This window comes from Orcinus orca, chromosome 4, assembly GCF_937001465.1.
Source record: "Orcinus orca chromosome 4, mOrcOrc1.1, whole genome shotgun sequence".
Classification (NCBI taxonomy): domain Eukaryota; kingdom Metazoa; phylum Chordata; class Mammalia; order Artiodactyla; family Delphinidae; genus Orcinus; species Orcinus orca.
In genome coordinates, this window is record NC_064562.1 from 10,214,188 (window position 1) to 10,234,512 (window position 20,325).

General features: G+C 40.5%; 1 protein-coding gene across 3 annotated transcripts in view; it reads right to left on the bottom strand.

The window, feature by feature from the left end:
- The window catches only part of FAM13A (family with sequence similarity 13 member A), a 354,436-nt gene that overhangs the window by 297,981 nt on the left and 36,130 nt on the right, over positions 1 to 20,325 (bottom strand). For all 3 annotated transcript variants that reach the window (XM_049709015.1, XM_004276998.4, XM_033400352.2), the window contains exons 2-3: positions 7,765 to 7,954; positions 997 to 1,206 (exon numbers count right to left, since the gene is read on the bottom strand). In XM_049709015.1, the coding sequence (XP_049564972.1) occupies positions 997 to 1,206; positions 7,765 to 7,921 (367 nt within the window). In that variant the 5' untranslated portion in view covers positions 7,922 to 7,954. The remainder of the gene's footprint in view (positions 1 to 996; positions 1,207 to 7,764; positions 7,955 to 20,325) is intronic.

Genomic DNA, 20,325 nt, shown 5'->3' on the forward strand with positions numbered 1-20,325 from the left:
ATGGATTAGAAGATGTGGTATATATATTTCATATATACACATATACAATGGAATAGTACTCAGCCATAAAATAAGAATGAAATTTTGCCTTGACAGCAACATGGATGGACCTAGAGGGTATTATGCTTAGTGAAATGAGTCAGACAGAGAAGGACAAACACTGTCTTATCACTTAAATGTGGAATCTAAAATAATAAAACAAATGAATACACATAACAAAACAGAAACGGACTCACAGATATAGAGAACATACTAGTGGTTACCAGTAAGGAAAAGGAAGAGGGAAGGGGCAAGATAGGTTGGGGTAGAGGATTAAGAGGTACAAGCTACTATTTATCAAATAAATAAGCTACAAGGATATATTGTACAGCACAGGGAATACAGCCAATATTTTATGATAACTTTAAATAGAGTATAACATATAAACATTTTGAATCACTATGTTGTACACCTGAAACTAATATAATATTGCAAATGAACTAGACTGCAGTGAAAAAAAGATGCTTAAGAACATTTAAAAAATCAATTTTAACCTCAGTTATGTAAAACAACTACTGTTTTAGGATCAGTCTTGCTTGTAAGAAAAGGAAAGCCCACCTGTGACTTCTCGGTCTCAAAGGCCACTAACCAAACACAATTTAATTAATTAATATTTCCTACATAGAATTTAATGCGTTAGTCTTAGTATCAATACTTCCATGGCAGTCACTAACCAGTCAGAAAAGAATTTCTTTGGTCCCAAAGCATCAGGGCTTTTCAATGCCAATAGTCTTAGAAATTACATTTAATATAATGGTACTTCATCATCAGTTTAGCATTATCTTAAGGTTGAAGATGAAGATCTAGAGTGAAATAGCAAGACGATGGTTATGGAGAGACCACAAATATTTAAAATCCTATTTTAACATTTAGAATTTAAATATTTAATATTTAAAACCTTAGTGTTAGCTGAAAAATAAAACTGCTTTCATTCCTAGAAGGATTCCGTGTACTGACCCTGAAAGAGCTGAATGAACCGAGGCTGCAGTGCCGAGGTGATCACGCCCTCCGGCAGCTCCCTCAGGAAGAGCTTTAACAGGCTGGCCGCCGCGCAGACGTCGCCGTCCCTCCCCAGCTCCACGGGCACCCCACTCTCAAACTTCCATCGAAGCTGTTCTACCACCCTGACGTTGCCATTCACCCGAAAAAGGCCTTCCTGGGTGAGTCCTGGAACAGCAAAGTACATGCACAGAAAATAACAGAGGTCTCTCACAAACAGGTACAAACTCTAAAGAACAGCGACGTAAATAGATCTCAGTATAGAATTTTCTGAAGAATTATCAAGCACTGGAAAACTTTCACGTCCTATAAAAATGTTTCCTTAGAATAATACATCTTCCCATCTATTACACAGCAACTACAAAGATCCTAAGTGGTTATAAAAGCTGACGTCTAAAACTAAGGTTAGGACACATACAGACACAGAACACGTACTACTCTATAAAGAAATTTCATTCATATAATTTTCTACAGTGTATAACAGAAACTTACCCTGGGCTCCGAAAGCAGCTTAGCATTTTGAGAACAACTATTTAAGAAAAAACTAACATGTACGTAAAAAATGTTAACTATATGTGATGACCTTTGTAATAATTTGATAAAGAACTATTACTTCTTTAGTAATTAATAAATTCAAATTATAAGACTCAGAGACTGTAAAGTAGCGGAAGACGAGATCCTTGCCTTTAGCCGATTGATTTGTGATTACTAGTGTTGGCTGGGGTCCGCAGAGAAGGCTTCACGGAGGAGCCATGGCGCTGCCGCATAATCTCTGGCTAAAGCACAGGCATGACTGGGGAACCGAGGCTGATGTACCGCGAAGCTAATGAAATTTAAGCTTCAGGGTCTCTCATTTATTGGGGCCCTTTCCAATGCTCTGTCCCTAATTCTATACTCTTAATTTTGTGTTCTTTTTCTTAAAGAGGGCCCCAGAAGGACTAACCATCAGACCCACAAAAACTTGATCTACCCCTGACAAAGAGAAACAAATGTATGAACAGAGAAGCAGAGAGAGGAGCGTGTAAAGAAAGGCAGGCAGATGAAAATATGGGGTGTTTAGGTCAAAGAGTGATAGGGTACTAAGATGGAAGAAATGCTAAGTAGAGGGTCATGAGTGTCAAGGGAAAGAGTGAAGACTTTATCATTATTTATCACTGGGGCATTAAATGTGTGTGAGTTGGGGGCGGGCAGGGGAGAGACACAACATAATCGTAGATTAAGGAAGACCTAGTTAGCAAAGAAGCAGAGAATGGAGAAGGCAGAGAGCTTGCCTTAGGGGGACTACAGTCAACTGTAAGACAGATTATGGTGGGAAGGAAGTGAAAAGGAGAGAATGAAGATGATTTGGTAACTTAGTACAAAAAGAAAATAGGGAAGACGAAGGGTTGAAACATAACTTTAAGGTTTGAAAACTAGAAATCCAGGAGAAAGCATGGTAAAAGATAAGGTGAACTGAGGGGGAAGGGCGGCAGCTGCTTTAAGGTAGAGGATAATGATTTCCAGCTCAGTGTGCTGGATTCAAAGAGACAGAGCACCACAAAAGCAGTGAGTCAGACCACAGAGCGATGCTCAAGGTGTAAGACACATTCTAAGAAGAGAGTGACCTGGGCTTCCCTGGTGGCGCAGTGGTTGAGAGTCCGCCTGCTGATGCAAGGGACGCGGGTTCGTGCCCCGGTCCGGGAGGATCCCACATGCCGCAGAGCGGCTGGGCCCGTGAGCCATGGCCGCTGAGCCTGCGCTCCGCAGTGAGAGAGGCCACAACAGTAAGAGGCCTGCGTATCGCAAAAAAAAACCCAAAAAAACAAAAAAAAAATTGACCTGAATTTTAGCTCCAATTTTGACAAAAATCTGTGAAACCAGAGATGCTATTAAAAATAGTTAACAACCAGTATGGCCACAGCACCATGTAATCAGAGAAGACACCAGTCAGTTTGTGTGCTAGGCAGCTTCTCAACTGGCCCCAATGATCCCCACCTCTTGGTAACCATATCATGTATAATCCTCTCCCCGCTTGAGTGCAGTCTGGACCTAGTGACTTGCTTCTAACCAAGAGAACGTGATTGGGTTCCAAACTCACTTCTGAGATCGGGTTATAAAAGACTGTGATGCCTACTTTGTTTCCTTGTGTTTTCTCTCTCTCTCTGGCTCTTCTTGCTTTGCTCACTGTGATGAATCAGCTACTATTTTGTAAGCTCCCTTATAAAAAGGTCCACGTGGCAAGGAACTGAGGGCAGTTTCTGGACAACAGCCAATGAGTAACCGAGACCCTCAGGTCAACAGCCCGCAAGGATCTGAATCCTGCCAACAAGCACATGAATGAGCTTGGAAGTGAACCTTTCCCCAGTCACGTCCTGGTATGACTGCAGCCTTAAAGAGTCCCTAAAGACAAAAGACATAACTAAGCTGTGCTCAGATTTCTGAACCACAGAAACTGTGAGACAATAAACACTGCTTTAATCTACTATGCTTTGGGGTCATCCGTTTTGTAGCAAGAGATAACTGATGTGATATGCCATTCCCTTTAATACTGCAGAACATCGGTTACTATCAAGAGACTTCACCTCAGTCGTTTTTAAAGCTTTCAAGTTCTGTTTCCTCTACTCTACAAAGCTTCATCTGTAACTTCAGAGACATATACTGGCATCAAGCAGACAGCATCCAGTAAAAGAGAATCCCATTCCTGGTCAAGGCCCAGATCCTGAAGATACAGAATTTTACGACATAGTCCTGTATCTTACCCAGCTCCAGAGCCTGTTTTTGGACCAGCAGATGCCCCTGGATCTGATTTCACAGTGTTTTTCTAGCTTTGACCTGAGGTTCCCTCTTCCAACAAGGTTTTTTGACCTTTTCCTCAAATAAATATACTTCCAGTTATTCGAAAAGAGCTACCCATCTCCAAGAACTGGCTTTGGTCTTGAAGTTCCTGATCCCCCCAGACCTTACTAGAGGAAAGAGAAGCTATAAATGGAAATCATTAAAGTCAGTGCTTCTCGACCATTTTTTCTGCCCTCGTGGCCATTTATTTGCACAACTCTCTTCCCTCAGGAACATCTCTCACCCAAAGAACTCTTAGGGGCTTCCCTGGTGGCGCAGTGGTTGAGAGTCCGCCTGCCGATGCAGGGGACACGGGTTCGTGCCCCGGTCCAGGAGGATCCCACATGCCACAGAGCGGCTGGGCCCGTGAGCCATGGCCGCTGAGCCTGCGCGTCTGGAGCCTGTGCTCCGCAATGGGAGAGGCCACAACAGTGAGAGGTACGCGTACCGCGGAAAAAAAAAAAAAAAAAAGAACTCTTAGGATACTTAGTGATTTTTCAATCCGGAGAAGTTTACTTCTGGACATGGCTATATTACACTCTGGCAAAAAGAATCCACATAGCTTTTAAAAGTCCCTTACGAACTTATAATATATACAATACCCATGTGAGGTTTACCAGATTATATAATCTCTAATCTTTCCTACTCTAAATTCTTAGGAAATGATTATAACAGAAACGTTAGAGGGAGGAGATGTTTAGAAAGCTTTATGGAGTTACTGCCATACATTTAAGATTCTGTCATATTTGATTTCATGAGATATGGGTTAATCATCACAAAACAGCAACTTATAAATGGTTTAGTAATATCAAAAAATAATATATAACACTGACAACTACTTTCTTGTACAACTGAAGTATTTATTTCAAAGTCTGATGAGCACATCTATGAATGTATGAATACATCAACAAAAATGAAATATGCCAGAGGTCAGAATTTGTCTTATTGGCACACTGGCCCTGACAGTCATGTGACAATATGTAAGCATATTCTGACATCTAGTGGTAAGTGGAGAAACCTACACTATTTAAATATCCCACAGCATCTTAATGATAAAGTAGAAGGAATCCAGTAACACTGTCATCAAGATTAGTTCGAGCCCTGCTCCGGGAAGATTCCCACATGCCGTGGAGGAACTAAGCCCGTGCGCCACAACTACTGAGCCTGTGGTCTAGAGCCTACGAGCCACAACTACTGAGCCCATGCACTACAATACAACTACGGAGCCCACATGCCTAGAGCCCGTGCTCCGCGACAAGAGAAGCCACTGCAGTGAGAAGCCCGCGCACCGCAACGAAGAGTAGCCCCTGCTCGCCGCAACTAGAGAAAGCCCACACACAACGACAAAGACCCAACGCAGCCAAAAATAAATAAATAAATAAAGTTTCAAAAAAGGTCCTGATTCAGTAGATCTGAGGTACTGCCAATTGCATGGGTATTCTGAAAAGATTCCGCTAGTGACCATTTCACATCCCTGGTTAAGAATGACTGACTGAGCCCACTAAGACATTTAGTTTTGCATAACCTGAACACACCCTATTAAAGTACACCTAAGGGTATGCCAAGGAGAGGCAGAAGAAAAGCAATCTCTAATTCAAATTTTTTCCAGATTTTCATACATTGATGGTGTGACTATAAAAAACTGGTTTATTTTAACTTCTGGGGTTGATTGTAAATGCACATTATCTTTTGACCCAGCAGTCCACTTCAAAAGGTAAGTCTACGGACACATCACAGTACTTGATACGTGTTAAAGGTCAGTCACTGAATCATTGTTTGTAGACATCAAAAGACTGGAAACAATTCAATGCTGATCAGGATGTAACTGGTTAAAGCAGTGACACATACAAACATAAAGTGGAATAGCGTGCAGGGGAAAAAAAGAATTAAATGAGGAAAGCTCTTTATGTAAAATTAAACAGTCTCCAAAATATACTGTAGAGTGATTTGTTTTGGCCGTGCTGTGCAGCATGTGGGATCTTAGTTACCCGACCAGGGATCGAACCCATGCCCCCTAAAAAGTAGAATTGCAGAGTCTTAACCCCTGGACCGCCAGGGAGGTCCCAAGTGTTTTTTTCTGTTTTTTTCTTTTTTAGAGGATTCACAAATGGTGTACACTGTGTGCTATGTTAAAAGAGGGAAAAAATACACATATCTGCTTATATATTCAAATATCTTTGTAAGAACAAAGCAAAAAATAGTATAGTACTATTGTTTCTGGGAGGGGAAATGAATGGTCAGGGGACAGGGTTTGGAGGGAGAGACTTTTCACTATATACCCTTCTGAACTTTGAACCACATAAATATATTAATATGCAATACTTTTAAAAAGGTTAAAAGTGAAAATGATTTTACATAAGAGTAACCTCAAAAGGCTATTATTCAATCATTGCTGCATAAAAGGTCAGAATACTAATGATGCTAAAACCAAAATATTACTTTAGGTGGTCACACTTTGGCACCCAAATGAGTAATACTGAACGACCCTATTTAAGGTATTAAATGCATTACCTAGAGATCCGTTTGTAGCTGAGTCAGTAGGATACAGTTTTACTCAATACTGAGTGTGTAAATGAGTCCTGTCAAAGCTCTATCTCAGCAACATCTGGCTGCAGGATCTTCTAGGCCAAGGGCCCATCTTCCTGCCATGCTGCATATAACACCTTTGTATTTAACCTGTTTAAAGTATTTGAACAAACTCAGAGCTGTTCGCTAAGAATCTCACCCCGCTGCAGCTATCTTCCTCCAAAAACAAGGAGACAACGCCTACGGGTTAAGAATGTAAACCTGGCTCTTCAGTTTTCAGAACAAAATACCATTTTGTCATCTACATACCAAGTAACCTGAAAAAACAGCTGTTTTTCAACTAACACAAAACACCTGACAACCTTCTGAGGTCTGAACTGTCTTGCCATATGGTCCCTGTCACAAGCAGACACATGTTCCTACAGAAGAAAGGCGGTACCATGCCTCTCAGGCATTTCCCACGCAGCCACCTTCTCAGCAGGAAGAACGGACTCGGAATCACGGCAAGATTGAGGGGCGGAAGCAAACTGTGCAAAGTACGGACCTTCTTCCAGGTCTCAAGTTTCACGTTTAAAAATGCCCGCAAATGTTATATTCTACTCTGCAGTGAGTCTTGTTTTAGTATAGAAATGGTGTTTCAGCATAGAAAATGTAAATTCCAAGCTCTTCCCCTTGAATACCTTCTTCACAAATCTCTTAAAGTTTATTGATATTTATTATATAGTTTGGAGTTCTCCCACGATACTGCCCTAGTTTGATAAGCCTCATTGTCTCAAATTATCCAGGTTTCTAAGTTCCATTTTAAATAAAATAATTTAAAAAGCTATAAAACATAATCGTTCTCAGCAACTAAGAGAGGTATAATTCATCTTTTTATCGTGCAATGTACTGTGGCACTCTGCAATTATTTGACACAATTGATTGTATCATTCCCAAAGTTAATGTCCCCCCCAACACCATACTAGGTTACATATCATACTTTTTTTTTTTGGTATTCTCACTGAGCTTTGAAGGCAATTAAGGCATTCAGTAAGTTCATGACTGACCTCAAGCTGAAAGAGATACTCAAAACGTATTCTGTGACATTAAAAATTATTGACTCTCAGTGGGAGTTTAGTGCATCAAGAGAACTCACTGTTAATATTAAAACAGTGTATTTAGCACTTCAAACTAGGAGTCATTCCAAACTAGAAACCTCAAGAATTAAAGTGATTTCTCGATGGTAAGTTGAATTAAGTATTTTCAAAAGAATGTTAAGCAGTCATAATGCCCTTGACATCCTTTTCTAGGGGCAAAGTGTATTATGCCGTAATTCAATATTCTAATTAAGGTGTTTTAGGGACTGATTCACACAAAGCAACAGAATTGCAACTCAGCTGGACTTACCATGCATGGTCAAGTACTCCACTAGGCGCCCCACGATGGCTGGAACGCCGTTCTCCGTCAGCCCCTGCTGGTGGAGGTCTTGGAGACTGACTCCAAATAACTTTGTGTAGGTGGAATTCCTCTGCTCGTTGAGTGGCACTGTCACAATCTTTTTCATGTCTTCTTTCAGCCGAACTGCTGAGTTACTTTGCTTGAAATAGCAGAAGAAAAAAGAGCAGTCAGTCATGTTTACCACAGGAGGCTGCATGGTCACTACAGAATCACCTGAATCAAAGGGTACGCGTTCGGAGGCTGCAGAGTAGTGGTCTTCACTTATTTTTACTTCAGCTCAAACCCAAATCCCTAACATCTCTCACGTGCTGCTCAGTGTTAGGAATGGTGCACACTGACACAACGGTTAAAAGGAGTGAAAAATAATGAGGAACATAAAGCCACAACTTCAGCGTAGCTAAGAGAGGGAACAATACACTGCAGTATCTAAGATATATTACTACAGTAACCAGGGTGTGACTCACAAGTACCTCGTTAACAGGAGAATAAGACACTTATCAGAACGCCGAAACCCCATGCAGATCCTGAAATAGTAAGGTGTTACTGAAGACGAAAATTTATCTCAATGTCATCTTAAGGGAGCTTTAATTTGAAGGATTAGAAAAAAAATACGTATGTGTAGAATGAACATTTCTTTCTCTGATTTGATTATATCTGAATATGTCAGGAATATTTTGGCACATAAAAATCAACTCAATTTTCTTTGAAGTTCAAAATGCTACAATCTCCGAAATAGCAATGTTTCAGGTAATCACAATTTTTAAAATTTCAATGAGACTGTACATATTATAAATAAGAAATGTAATTTACAGTCAATCAATTCAAGTTACCACCACGCTGAAAACTTCATACAAATTTGTTTCTTCCTTTTAATAGAAAATTTTTCCCCAAGGAAGTATTTTAAAAGATAAATTTTAATATGGTTTAATAAAACTAAATGAGGGATTTTTTTTAAAAAAAACAGCATGTGTCCTACATAAATGTATGTATCTGTAACTTTAAACACTGAAAAGATGGCGAAAAGCAAAAATTTTATTTGAGGACAGAGGAAGCAGATTAGGGGAAACACACCCTTTTTGAGAATGAATGCAGCAACTAACCTAAGTGTCAATATTATAAGTGTAGGCTCATGTAGCTGTTATAATCTAAAAGAAGAAACATTATCTCCACTGTAGAGATGAGGAAAGAAAGATCAAAGAGTTAAGAAATAATTCGGTAAAAGTCATGGAACTGGTAAGAGTTTCATCATACTCTAAGTCCATGCTCCTTTCCTTAATTTAAATTTATATTAATGTTAAAGTGCAATTTGTGTATAACACAAACTGATAAATTCTACATGTGACACATGACAATTACATGAAGATAATTCTACAGTTGTGATTTTTAGTAGGTTCCCTGTAGTTTCAATTTGATTTTGAATCTTACAATCTGTAGAATCAGGCCAACTTTCATGGACATCTCTTCATCTTTTAATAGGTCATATCTGAAAGCCAGATTTCCCTAGTGACAATTCAGCAAATGTATAAAGTTATAGATTTAGTTATCTATTCATATTATAAATAAGGCATAGTGTTAGCTACTGCAGAGTAGTACGGGCAAGAACTATCATCTCTGTTACCAAGGAAGTTTACTTAACTAAGTCAAATCTGTAACCACTAGTATTTTTGTGTGTGTAAGTTTAAAAACCTATCAATACCTTTCAAAAGAACACATGGGAAATTTCAGTCAACCAGGTCTATCTGGTGAGTAGGCAGCCAAAAAGTAACCTTTAATAATGAAAACTTGAAAATAGTCTCAAATGTTGCATCAGAAAGAGCTGACAATGAGATTAAATCCTACATGTTTTATCTTCTTATTTTCTTACAGACACAATATAGCAGAGTCGTTTAGAGCAGGGGTCCCCAACCACCCGGGCCGCGGACCATTACCAGCCTGAGGCCTGTTAGGAACCGGGCCACAAAGCAGGAGGTGAGTGAGCGAAGCTTTATCTGCCGCTCCCCATAGCTCGCATCACCTCCTGAACCATCACCCCCCCATGCCCCCCGCCACCGCCCGCCCCGTGGAAAAACTGTCTTCCATGAAACTAGTCCCTGGTGCCAAAAAGGTTGGGGACTGCTGGTTTAGAGCGTGGACTGTGGAACCAGACTCCATTTCGAATCCCATTCTGATCTCACTAGCTGTGCAACCTTGGACAAGTCACTTACACCCAGTTTCCCCATCTACGAAATGGGGATACCAGGAGTCCCTAGCTCATAGGAATATATAAGGTTGGAAGGAGCTCATATACATAGAAGAATGAGAAGGGTGTCTGGCATACTCAGCAAGTACTGATCGTTATTATAATCATCATCATCATCATCGTTCTTCCAGGAAATTATTCTGATTTCTTCTCAAAACAATTGAGAGATACTTAACCACTCAGGTACTCAAATGTTTTCGTGGACTAAAGATTGCTGTTGAAGAAGCCACCGTGGTCTAGGCCCGTGGTTGGTAGATAGTCTGATGACCTAATTATTCTCCGTGTATCTCAATCTCTTAAAATATATATGTATGACTTTTGAAAGATAAACATAAAATCATTTTGCATGTCAGTATCAGAATTTCTCAAGTTTTTATTAGAAATTCAAGGTTTTCTTAGAAATCCTGTCTCCCTGTGCCATTCTTTCAGCTAATAGCCCTGTTTTATGTTCTGTCCTTTACTCAAGTACAGTCACTCTGTTGTGTCTCCTATTAATAGCATAAATAAGCAACCTTGGCATTATGGCTCAATATTTTCAAGGATGAGACATGTAATTAACCTCACACATTTTGAACTGATTACAAATTAAACTGTTTACTCAGTACAGAGCCGTACTACAAAGCAAGTTTATACGTAATTATAGTAATAAAGGAACATCTGATTATTAATTGGTAATCTAATTTACGTTAATACTTTTAAAAAGGTAAATATTGTTTTGTTTGTTTGTTTTTTTGGGTTTTTTTTGCGGTACGCGGGCCTCTCACTGTTGTGGCCTCTCCCGTTGCGGAGCACAGGCTCCGGACGCGCAGGCTCAGCGGCCATGGCTCACGGGCCCAGCCGCTCCACGGCATGTGGGATCTTCCCGGACCGGGGCACGAACCTGTGTCCCCTGCATCGGCAGGCGGACTCTCAACCACTGCGCCACCAGGGAAGCCCGTAAATATTGTTTAAAGACAACTACAATGGAAAAAATACAGCTATATTTTTAGAGACATCCAAATCAGTCCTTCACTGATGGGCTTAGAACAAATATTAAAAAAATATCCTTTCTGGGAGGTTATAAGAAATATTCTATAGTTCCCTACTCACAGAAGAAATAAAATAACTGAGGTAGTGGAAAGCCATTTATGATTAATTCCATTTAAATTGAAATTACTTTCCTTTATACGATGATAACATCACTATCTCTTTATAAATGTCAATATCTGTGGAATTTCAGCTTCCCTTCAAACACACATTTTACCTTTCTTGACCTAATATAAGTTGAAAAAGAAAGTTACTAATTGAGGTATTCTAAGTCAAACTTAACTGTTTAAACCTTTGTTTGCATACAATGCCATACATCACTTGAGTTTGGAAACTGGACTCGTGTGTGTGTGTGTGTGTGTGTGTGTGTGTGTGTGTGTGTGTGTGTGTGTAAAAGTAATATAGGTTCCCACATTAAAAAAGACAGACAGGGAACCTTGGGGTTTACTGCTAGAACAATCTGTAGGGGTTAGTGCTTATAATATCACCTTAGGAATAAGGAAACAGGACCCCAAAACTTGTGGTGAACTCAAAGAGAAAGGGTTGAGCCTAGAGCCCATGTCACCTGAATTTTATGTCAATATTCATTTTTATAATTGCATGCTGGGACCTTGTTTTTCTATATTTATCTGTGATAAAAAATAGTTAAGATAGCTCACAAAATGCATGCACCAGGACAGTAGTGAATATTTGTTCACTACTGTGAACAAAGGTGGGGACCACTTAGTCTTCACTTCCCCTTTTGTCTAGTGACAAATCCTGACTGCCTTTGGGGGAATGACCGCACCCTCACCGTGAACATCCTTGATGAGTCTGACACTTACAACCGCTGCCCTGCCTTTAGCAAGAGCTGGGCTCTGGCGCCCTCACAGGTCAATCAGACCCTTTGTCCTGCAGGCCACTGAAGCTTGAGTGGACTGTCACTGAAGCTTGAGAAAAATGGATGGAGCTAATTTATTCCAGCTGCAGTGCTCTCACAAGATGCTTAGATTAACTAACCATGATGTACCTCTTGCCACCTGCATCACTGGAGCTGCCGTGGGCCTTCAGCTGCCCCTTTCTGACACCGGTCCTTCAGCTGTTCCTTCTACATGGTGGGCCACTCTGTAACTTTCCAGTAAAGTTTCTTTGGGCTTAAGTTAGCCAGAACCCATTTCTGTTCTGTGTACACACACACACACACACACATACACACACACCCCAACTGATAAAAGTACTCCAAAAAAAACAATAAAAGACTAATCAGAGCAAACAGAAAACCAGGGTTTTAGATAATGAGAAAATCAGAATGATAATGACAGCTAACTTTTATGGAATGTTTATAGAGTATGTCAGTCACACTTCCAAATACCTTAGATGGCTTCACTCTTTAAATCCTGATAAAGTGACATGAGGAAGGAAGATACTTTTGTGACCCTCATTTTACAGAGCAGCCAAGTAATGTGCTCCAGGTCCCATCAAGGATATGGTGTGGCCAGCAGTCACACTCAGGCCATCAGAGTCCAGAGGACACATGATTAATGCTGTCTCCACGAAGGATGTAGTGATACTCAAGAAGCATGTGCTGGGAAGTCCAGTCCACGTGCTAAATATAAAACAAAATTCCTATTCTTGCAGCTGAGGAAAATAGGATTATTTGAGCTTCTTGGTCTCCTTAAAATAAAGTTAGATATGCTCAGAAGCGACAACAATATTTGATACTAGAACCTGCATAGAAAAGGTTTTCATCAATCTAGTAAACAGGATGAGCTTCAGAAGCCTTGAGTTTTTACCACAGCTAACATTTATTAAGTGTCGATTTTGTGCCAGACTCTGTGGTTAAGTGCTTTAAAATTAACATCTCTAGGGCTTCCCTGGTGGCGCAGTGGTTGAGAGTCCATCTGCCGATGCAGGGGACACGGGTTCGTGCCCCGGTCCAGGAAGATTCCCCCATGCCGCGGAGTGGCTGGGCCCATGAGCCATGGCCGCTGAGCCTGCGCGTCCGGAGCCTACGCTCCGCAACGGGAGAGACCACAACAGTGAGAGGCTCGCGTACCGCAAAAAAAAAAAAAAATTAACATCTCTAAATTTCAAAACTAACTTTTTAGTAGGTACTCTTAACTATTCCCATTTGGACACAAAAACTAAGGCACAAAGTAAAAGAAACTTGCCTAAGAAAGTTTTATAGCTAGAATGTAACCCCCAGGTGCTCTGGCTCTAACGCATGAGCTCTTAACCATGACAGACTGTCGTATTTCCAGAACCTTTAATATTGGTGGTTCTATGAGCCCCCAAAGGGGACAAAACTACATGCAGCACTTTCTTTACAGAGTTTAAAGCAAAATTATTTTAGATTACTGAATTCAACGGCTGTATTTCCTTAAGGCAATCCTCCAGAAATTTAAGTACCATGAATTTAAGGTACTTTGAAGGACAATCAGGTTATACTACTGGTTACATTCAGAACTGCGCACCTGAAAACTCTTTGCAGCTGGGGCTAGCACTGATCCATCCAAGCAGGAACGTGCAGGCTAGAAAGCCACTTCACCACCACGTAAAACGGGTGCGAGGAAAGCACAAGGTGAGCCTGAGACAGCTTGTTCCCGAAGGCGTGGAAATGCTCAAGGATCGATGGGGCGTGTCAAGAAGACCTGTGGGCCATCTTACCTGGGCTCCTACTGGCCAAGTTCCGGACAGCTGGAGCACCAGGACTAAGAACTATCAACGATTCTAAAATATTATGTAAATAAAATTCCCTGAATCAACAGTGATACTAAGAAGAGTGGAAGCATGGGCTTACCCAAGTAAAAGGCTGCTTTACAGAACACGCTGCAGCTAAATACACAAGGAACGACAGAATTAGAAAATCACCTTTTTCCCACAAATCATTGCACAAAGAGTTTTGTCAAAGATTTGACAGCAGATGCTAAAACATCAGGTGAAAAGTTGTCTGAGAACAGGATTTTCAGTGTCAAAGATCACACGATATTTGCAAAGGAAAAAAAGATTACCTTTACAATTGATATCTGGCTGTACTCAGCTTAACTCAAAAGATTAAATTTATCACCGCTCATCACGAAGAGCTGACACTACGTGCTCCTGATGTGATGCAACATGCAGAGCACATCATTTACATTCTTGCCAAAAATGTTTAAGCTGCTGCTAATCTAGCCTCTCAATCTCATAGTTTACGGGTAGAACAGGAGCTAAAAGAACAAGTTAAAAGAGACTGTGAGGAAACGAACAAATTCAGAATCAGGGACATTCTAACAGGCAACTGGCCTGCACTCTTCAAAACATCAGTGTCATAAGGGAAAGATCGGCTCCAGATTTTAAAGAAATTATACAAAGTTCAAATGTAGTCTGTGAATACTGATTGGTTCCTGACTGAAAAAACAAAACCAAAAACTAGCCAACTGTCTCTGAGACAACTAGGGAAATGTAAATGTGTTGGATGTTAGATGAAATCATTGTAAAGGTTATTCGGTGTAATTCCACAGCGGCGGGATTTGAGGGTGTGCACACGCAGAGGTGGGGCCGACCCCTGAGCCTAGCGTTGGTGATCTCACAGTGGGCACAGCTTTGGTGGGCTTTGGGAGCTCACGCTCTGGGAGCATGCATACACAGGAGGCAGAACTGACATCCAAGCGGATTATCGGAGCTGTCACAGCGGAGGCGGTCGGGGCAGTGCTCCTTGTGGGCCTGCACACCGGGTGGCAGGTGGTGTCACAGAGCCATAGGTCCCGGCTGACAGCTCCCGGGGAGGAATATGCAGAGGCTCCTTCCCCAGAGGGAGTGCTCCAGTCCCACCCACCTCACACTACAGCTTAGCATGGGATCTGGGGGCTTCTACGCCAACAACTAGGGAGCACAGTCTGCCCCCAACAGGTCTGTGACAACCACAGAGCACAGAGGAGGCCCCACTCAACATCCAGTGCAGGCCCTGGTCACCACAACACCAAACACACCCCTATCAAGGGGACAACAGCCAGCACACCCTGAGGAAAGACACGGCAGGCATCCATACCAAAAACAGCCCTTGCACCAGAAATACTGGACTCACACAGTCTGCACAGGGATACTCCCACATAAAAACAGCCCTTCAAGACCACAGTGGGTAACTGTTTCTCCTAAATTCAGAGAGTAAGAGAAATAAGTAAAATGAAAAAGCACAGGAACTACTCCCAATTAAAAGAACAAGAAAAATCCTCTGAAAGGCAAACAGTGAAACAGACCTCTCCAGTCTACCAGAGCCTGAGTTCAAAAAGGAGGTAGTGGGCTTCCCTGGTGGCGCAGTGGTTGAGAGTCCACCTGCCAATGCAGGGGATACGGGTTCGTGCCCCGGTCTGGGAAGATCCCACATGCTGCGGAGCGGCTGGGCCCATGAGCTACGGCCCCTGAGCCTGTTAGTCCGTAGCCTGTGCTCCGCAACGGGAGAGACTGCAACAGTGAGAGGCCCGCGTACCGCAAGGAGAAAAAAAAAAAATGGAGGTAGTAAAAATGCTAAAGGAATTAAGACTATGGGTAGAAATGCAGATCACTGTAAAAAGGAACTCGAAACTATAAAGAGGAGCCAATCAAAATTAGACAACTCAACTGCTGAGATAAAAACTGAACTAAATGCAATCAACAGCAGACTAAATAATGCAGAAAAATGAATATGTGACCTGGAAGACTGAATAATGGAAATCACCCAATCAGAACAGCAGACAGAAAGACGAATGAAAAAAAAAAAATGAAGGCAACAAACGAGAGCTATGGGATAATATAAAACATGCCAACATACATGTAATAGAGATTCCAGAAGGAGAAGACAGAGAAAGGGCAATCGAAAATGTATTTGAAGAAATAATGGCTGAAAACTTCCTAAACCTAAAGAAGGAAACAGATATCCAGGTACAAGGAAGCACACAGGGTTCCTGACAAGATGAACACAAAGAGACCCACACCAAGACATATCATAATTAAAATGACAAAAGTTAAAGAGAGGATTCTAAAGGCAGCAAGATACATAGCACAGGGAGATCAGCTCGGTGCTTTGTGATCGCCTAGAGGGGTGGGATAGGGAGGGTGGGAGGGAGGCACAAGAGGGAGAGGATATGGGGATATAGGTATACATATAGCTGATTCACTTTGTTATACAGCAGAAACTAACAGAACATTGTAAAGCAATTATACCCAATAAAGATGTTAAAAAAATAATAATAAAGGCAGCAAGAGAAAAAAAACAAAGTCATTTATAATGGAATCCCCATAAGACTATCAGCTTATGTCTCTGCAGAAACTTTGCAGGCCAGAAGGAAGTGGCATGCTATATTCAAAATCCTGAAAGGGAAAAACCTGCAACCTAGGATACTCTACCTAGCAAGATTATCACTTAGAATGGAAGGAGAGAAAGAATTTCTCAGACAAGCAAAAACTAAAAGAATTCAGCAATATTAAACCAACCCTAAGAGAATATTGAAAGGTCTTCTTTAAATAGAAAAGTAGCAAGAATCTATAGGAAAGGCAAATATTTCTAAGGATTAAAGAACACTAAAGCCAGTATGTAGATAAAAAGACAATTTAAAAAATTGTAAAAGCAATTTTAACTACAATAAACAGTAAAAGTATAAGCATAAAAATGTAAAATAGGACATCAAAATCACAAAATGAGGAGGGAGGAAAGTATAAAAATATAGATCTTTTAGAATGTGTTTGAGTCTGTATGACTATCAGTTTAAAGCAAGTAGATATCGTTATGGGTCAACATGCTTGAACTCCATGGTCACCACAAGTCAAAAACATACAAGAGATTCACAAAAACCAAAAAGAAAGGAACTCAAGCGTACTACAAAAGAAAATCACCAAATCACAAAAGGAAAAACAAAAAAGAAGAAATGAACACCCTGATACCAAAGCCAGACAAAGTCACTATAAAAAAAGAAAATTATAGGCCAGCATCTTTGATGAATACAGATGCAAATATCCTCAACAAAATATTAGCAAACTGAATCCAACAATAAAGGGTCATACATCATGATCAAGTTGGATTCATACCAGGGTCACAAGGATGGTTCAACATACACAAATCAAGGTGATACACCACATTAACAAAAGGAAAGACAAAAATCACATGATCATCTCAACAGACACAGGAAAAGCATTTGGCAAATTTCAACAGCCATTCATGATAAAATCTCTCATTCAAGTAGTTGTCGGAGGGAACATCTCAACATAACAAAGGCCATTTATGACAAACCCACAGCCAATCCTAATACTCAAGGGTGAAAGCTGAAAGCCTTCCCACTAAACTCAGGAACAAGACAAGGATGCCTACTCTTGCCATTTCCATTCAACATAGTATTTGAAATCTTAGCCACAGCAATCAGACAAGAAAAAGAAATTAAAGGTATCCAAATTCTAAGGGAAGGGATAAAACTTACTGTTTGCAGATGACATGACACTCTATATTGAGAAACCTAAAGTCTCCACAAAAACTATTAGAACTAATAATGCAGCAAGGTAGTAGGATATAAGATTAATATACAGAAATCTGTTATGTTTCATTACACTAACAGTGAAACATCAGAAGATAGCCTCTTCAGCAAGTGGTGTTGGAAAAGCTGGATAGACACATGTAAATCAATGAAGCTAGAATGTTCCCTCATGCCATACACAAAAATCAATTCAAAATGGCTTAAAGACTTAAGACATGGCACCATAAAACTCCTGGAAGAGAACACAGGCAAAATGTTCTCTGACATTAATTGCAGAAATACTTTTTTAGATCAGTTTTCCAAGGCAAAAGACACAAAAGCAAAAATAAACGAGTGACTTTATTAAACTTTGCACAGCCATGGAAACCATAAACAAAAAGACAACCCACAGAATGTGAGAAAATATCTGTAAACAATAACAACAAGGGCTTAATTGCCAAAATATACAAACAGCTCATACAGCTCAATATCAAAAAAACAATCCAATCAAATGAGAAGACCTAAAAAGACACTTCTCCAAAGACAACATACAGATGGCCAACAGGCACATGAAAAGATGTTCCACGTAGCTAATTATTAGAGAAATGCACATCTAAACTACAATAAGGTATCACCTCACACCAGTTAGAATGGCCATCATCAAAAAGTCTACAAATAATAAATGCTGGAGAGCGTGTGGAAAAAAGGAAACCCTTCCACACTGTTGGTGGGAAAATACATTGGTGTAGTCATTATGGAGAACAGTGTGGAGGTTTCTTAAAAAATTAAAAATAGAGTTACCACATGATCCAGCAATCCCGCTCTTGGGCATATATCCGGAAAAGATGAAAACTTTAATTTGAAAAGATACATGCACTCCAATGTTCATAGCAGCACTATTTACAATAGCCAAGACATGGAGGCAACCTAATTGTCCATCAACAGATGAATACATAAAGATGTGGTATATATATACACCATGGAATATTACTCAGCTATAGAAAGAATGAAATATTGTCATTTGCAGCAACATGGATGGACCTAAAGATTAACATACTAAGAAGTCAGACAAATACAAATATTATGTGATAACATTTATAAATGGAATCTAAAAAATGATACAAGTGAACTTATTTACAAAAGAGAAACAGACTCAGACATAGAGAACAAACGTATGGTTACCAAAGGGGAGAGGGAGCATGGGGGGGGGGGACAAATTAGGAGTATGGGATTAACATACAAACTACTATACTTAATATACATAAGGAACAGGGATTTACTGTATAGCATAGGGAATTATATTCAATATCTTGTAATAACCTATAATGGAATATAATCTGCAAAAAGAAAACTGAATCACTAAGCTATACATCTGAATCTAATGCAATATTGTAAATTAACTATACTTTAACAAAGTAATAACATAAAAAATTGGGGAGGGCTTCCCTGGTGGCGCAGTGGCTGAGAGTCCGCCTGCCGATGCAGGGGACACGGGTTCGTGCCCCAGTCCGGGAAGATCCCACATGCCGCGGAGCGGCTGGGCCCGTGAGCCATGGCCGCTGAGCCTGCGTGTCCGGAGCCTGTGCTCCGCAACGGGAGAGGCCACAGCAGTGAGAGGCCCGCGTACCGCAAAAAAAAAAAAAAAAAAAAGTGGGGGGGGGAATAGAGACCTCTCAAAGAGATTCCATGCCTAAGAAAGAGTAATACCATTTTTTGACAGCAGAATTAGGAGGGAAAGGAATATGTTCTCTTCAAATTGCAATTTAAAGATTAACAACAACAACTGTGGGGATATTCTTACACAGAGACGTGGACCATCCTATCAGCTTGGATAGGGTTGCATCACTGGGAAAGCACTCTGCCGGAAATTAGGGTACCTGGGTTTAAACCACACGGTTACGCCACTGGGTATTTTCCCTGGGAATGTCAGCCTCTTTGGTTGAGTGTGAGCTTAGGAGGGGGGCAAATGCACCCCTAAAGAAGGATGACCCATGCTCTCTGTCCAGCCACAAGAGCTAAGTCAAGCTTATGTATCACCAGGAGGACAATACTGCAGCCAGATGCCCCTCACATTCAGCCTGCTGACCTTATACAGGTTTTCATCTACAACAACGCTGGGTCCTCATCTGTTGAGCTACAATAACACTACCTACTTTGAAGTGTTATGAGAGTTTAATAAGATAACGTAGAAGATATGTAAAAGCATCTATTATACAACCAGAAGACAGTCAATACTGAAAAACACTAAGAATTTCTCTGTGGTAACCAATTCTTTAAAAGGACACTGTGACAGAGCTTACAGTTGCCTATTGATGGGTAATTTCTCTCTTTTCTCTTGACAGAACTCTGATTTTGTTGGAGAGGGTGGGGAGCAAATTGCCCAGTTAAAATATACCCCATCTTCTCTGTAGCAGCATATCTTTGTGGACATGGATGATCACATATCTAAGCTTGGCCAATGAGATATAAACAGAAGTTGTTAACAGGACCACCAGAAAGACTCCTTAAAAGGGAGGCCAACTCAGTCTTTTTCCAATACCCCTGTTTTCTGCTTAGATCACAGCTGCAATGCCTGATAGCCATCCTGTGACTACGCAGCAACCCAGAAGCTAGAAGCTAAGCTCTAAGGACAATAAAATAGAAAAAAAAAAAAAAAAGAGAGAGAGACTTGCATCATGATGACATCACAGAATACCTATCTATGGGCTTCTTTTACATGAGATGAAAAAAAAATCAGTTTCAAATAATGCTCTGTTAGAATGTCAACAAGTATTTACTAAATGTATCGTTAAGTCAAGAAAATCAGAA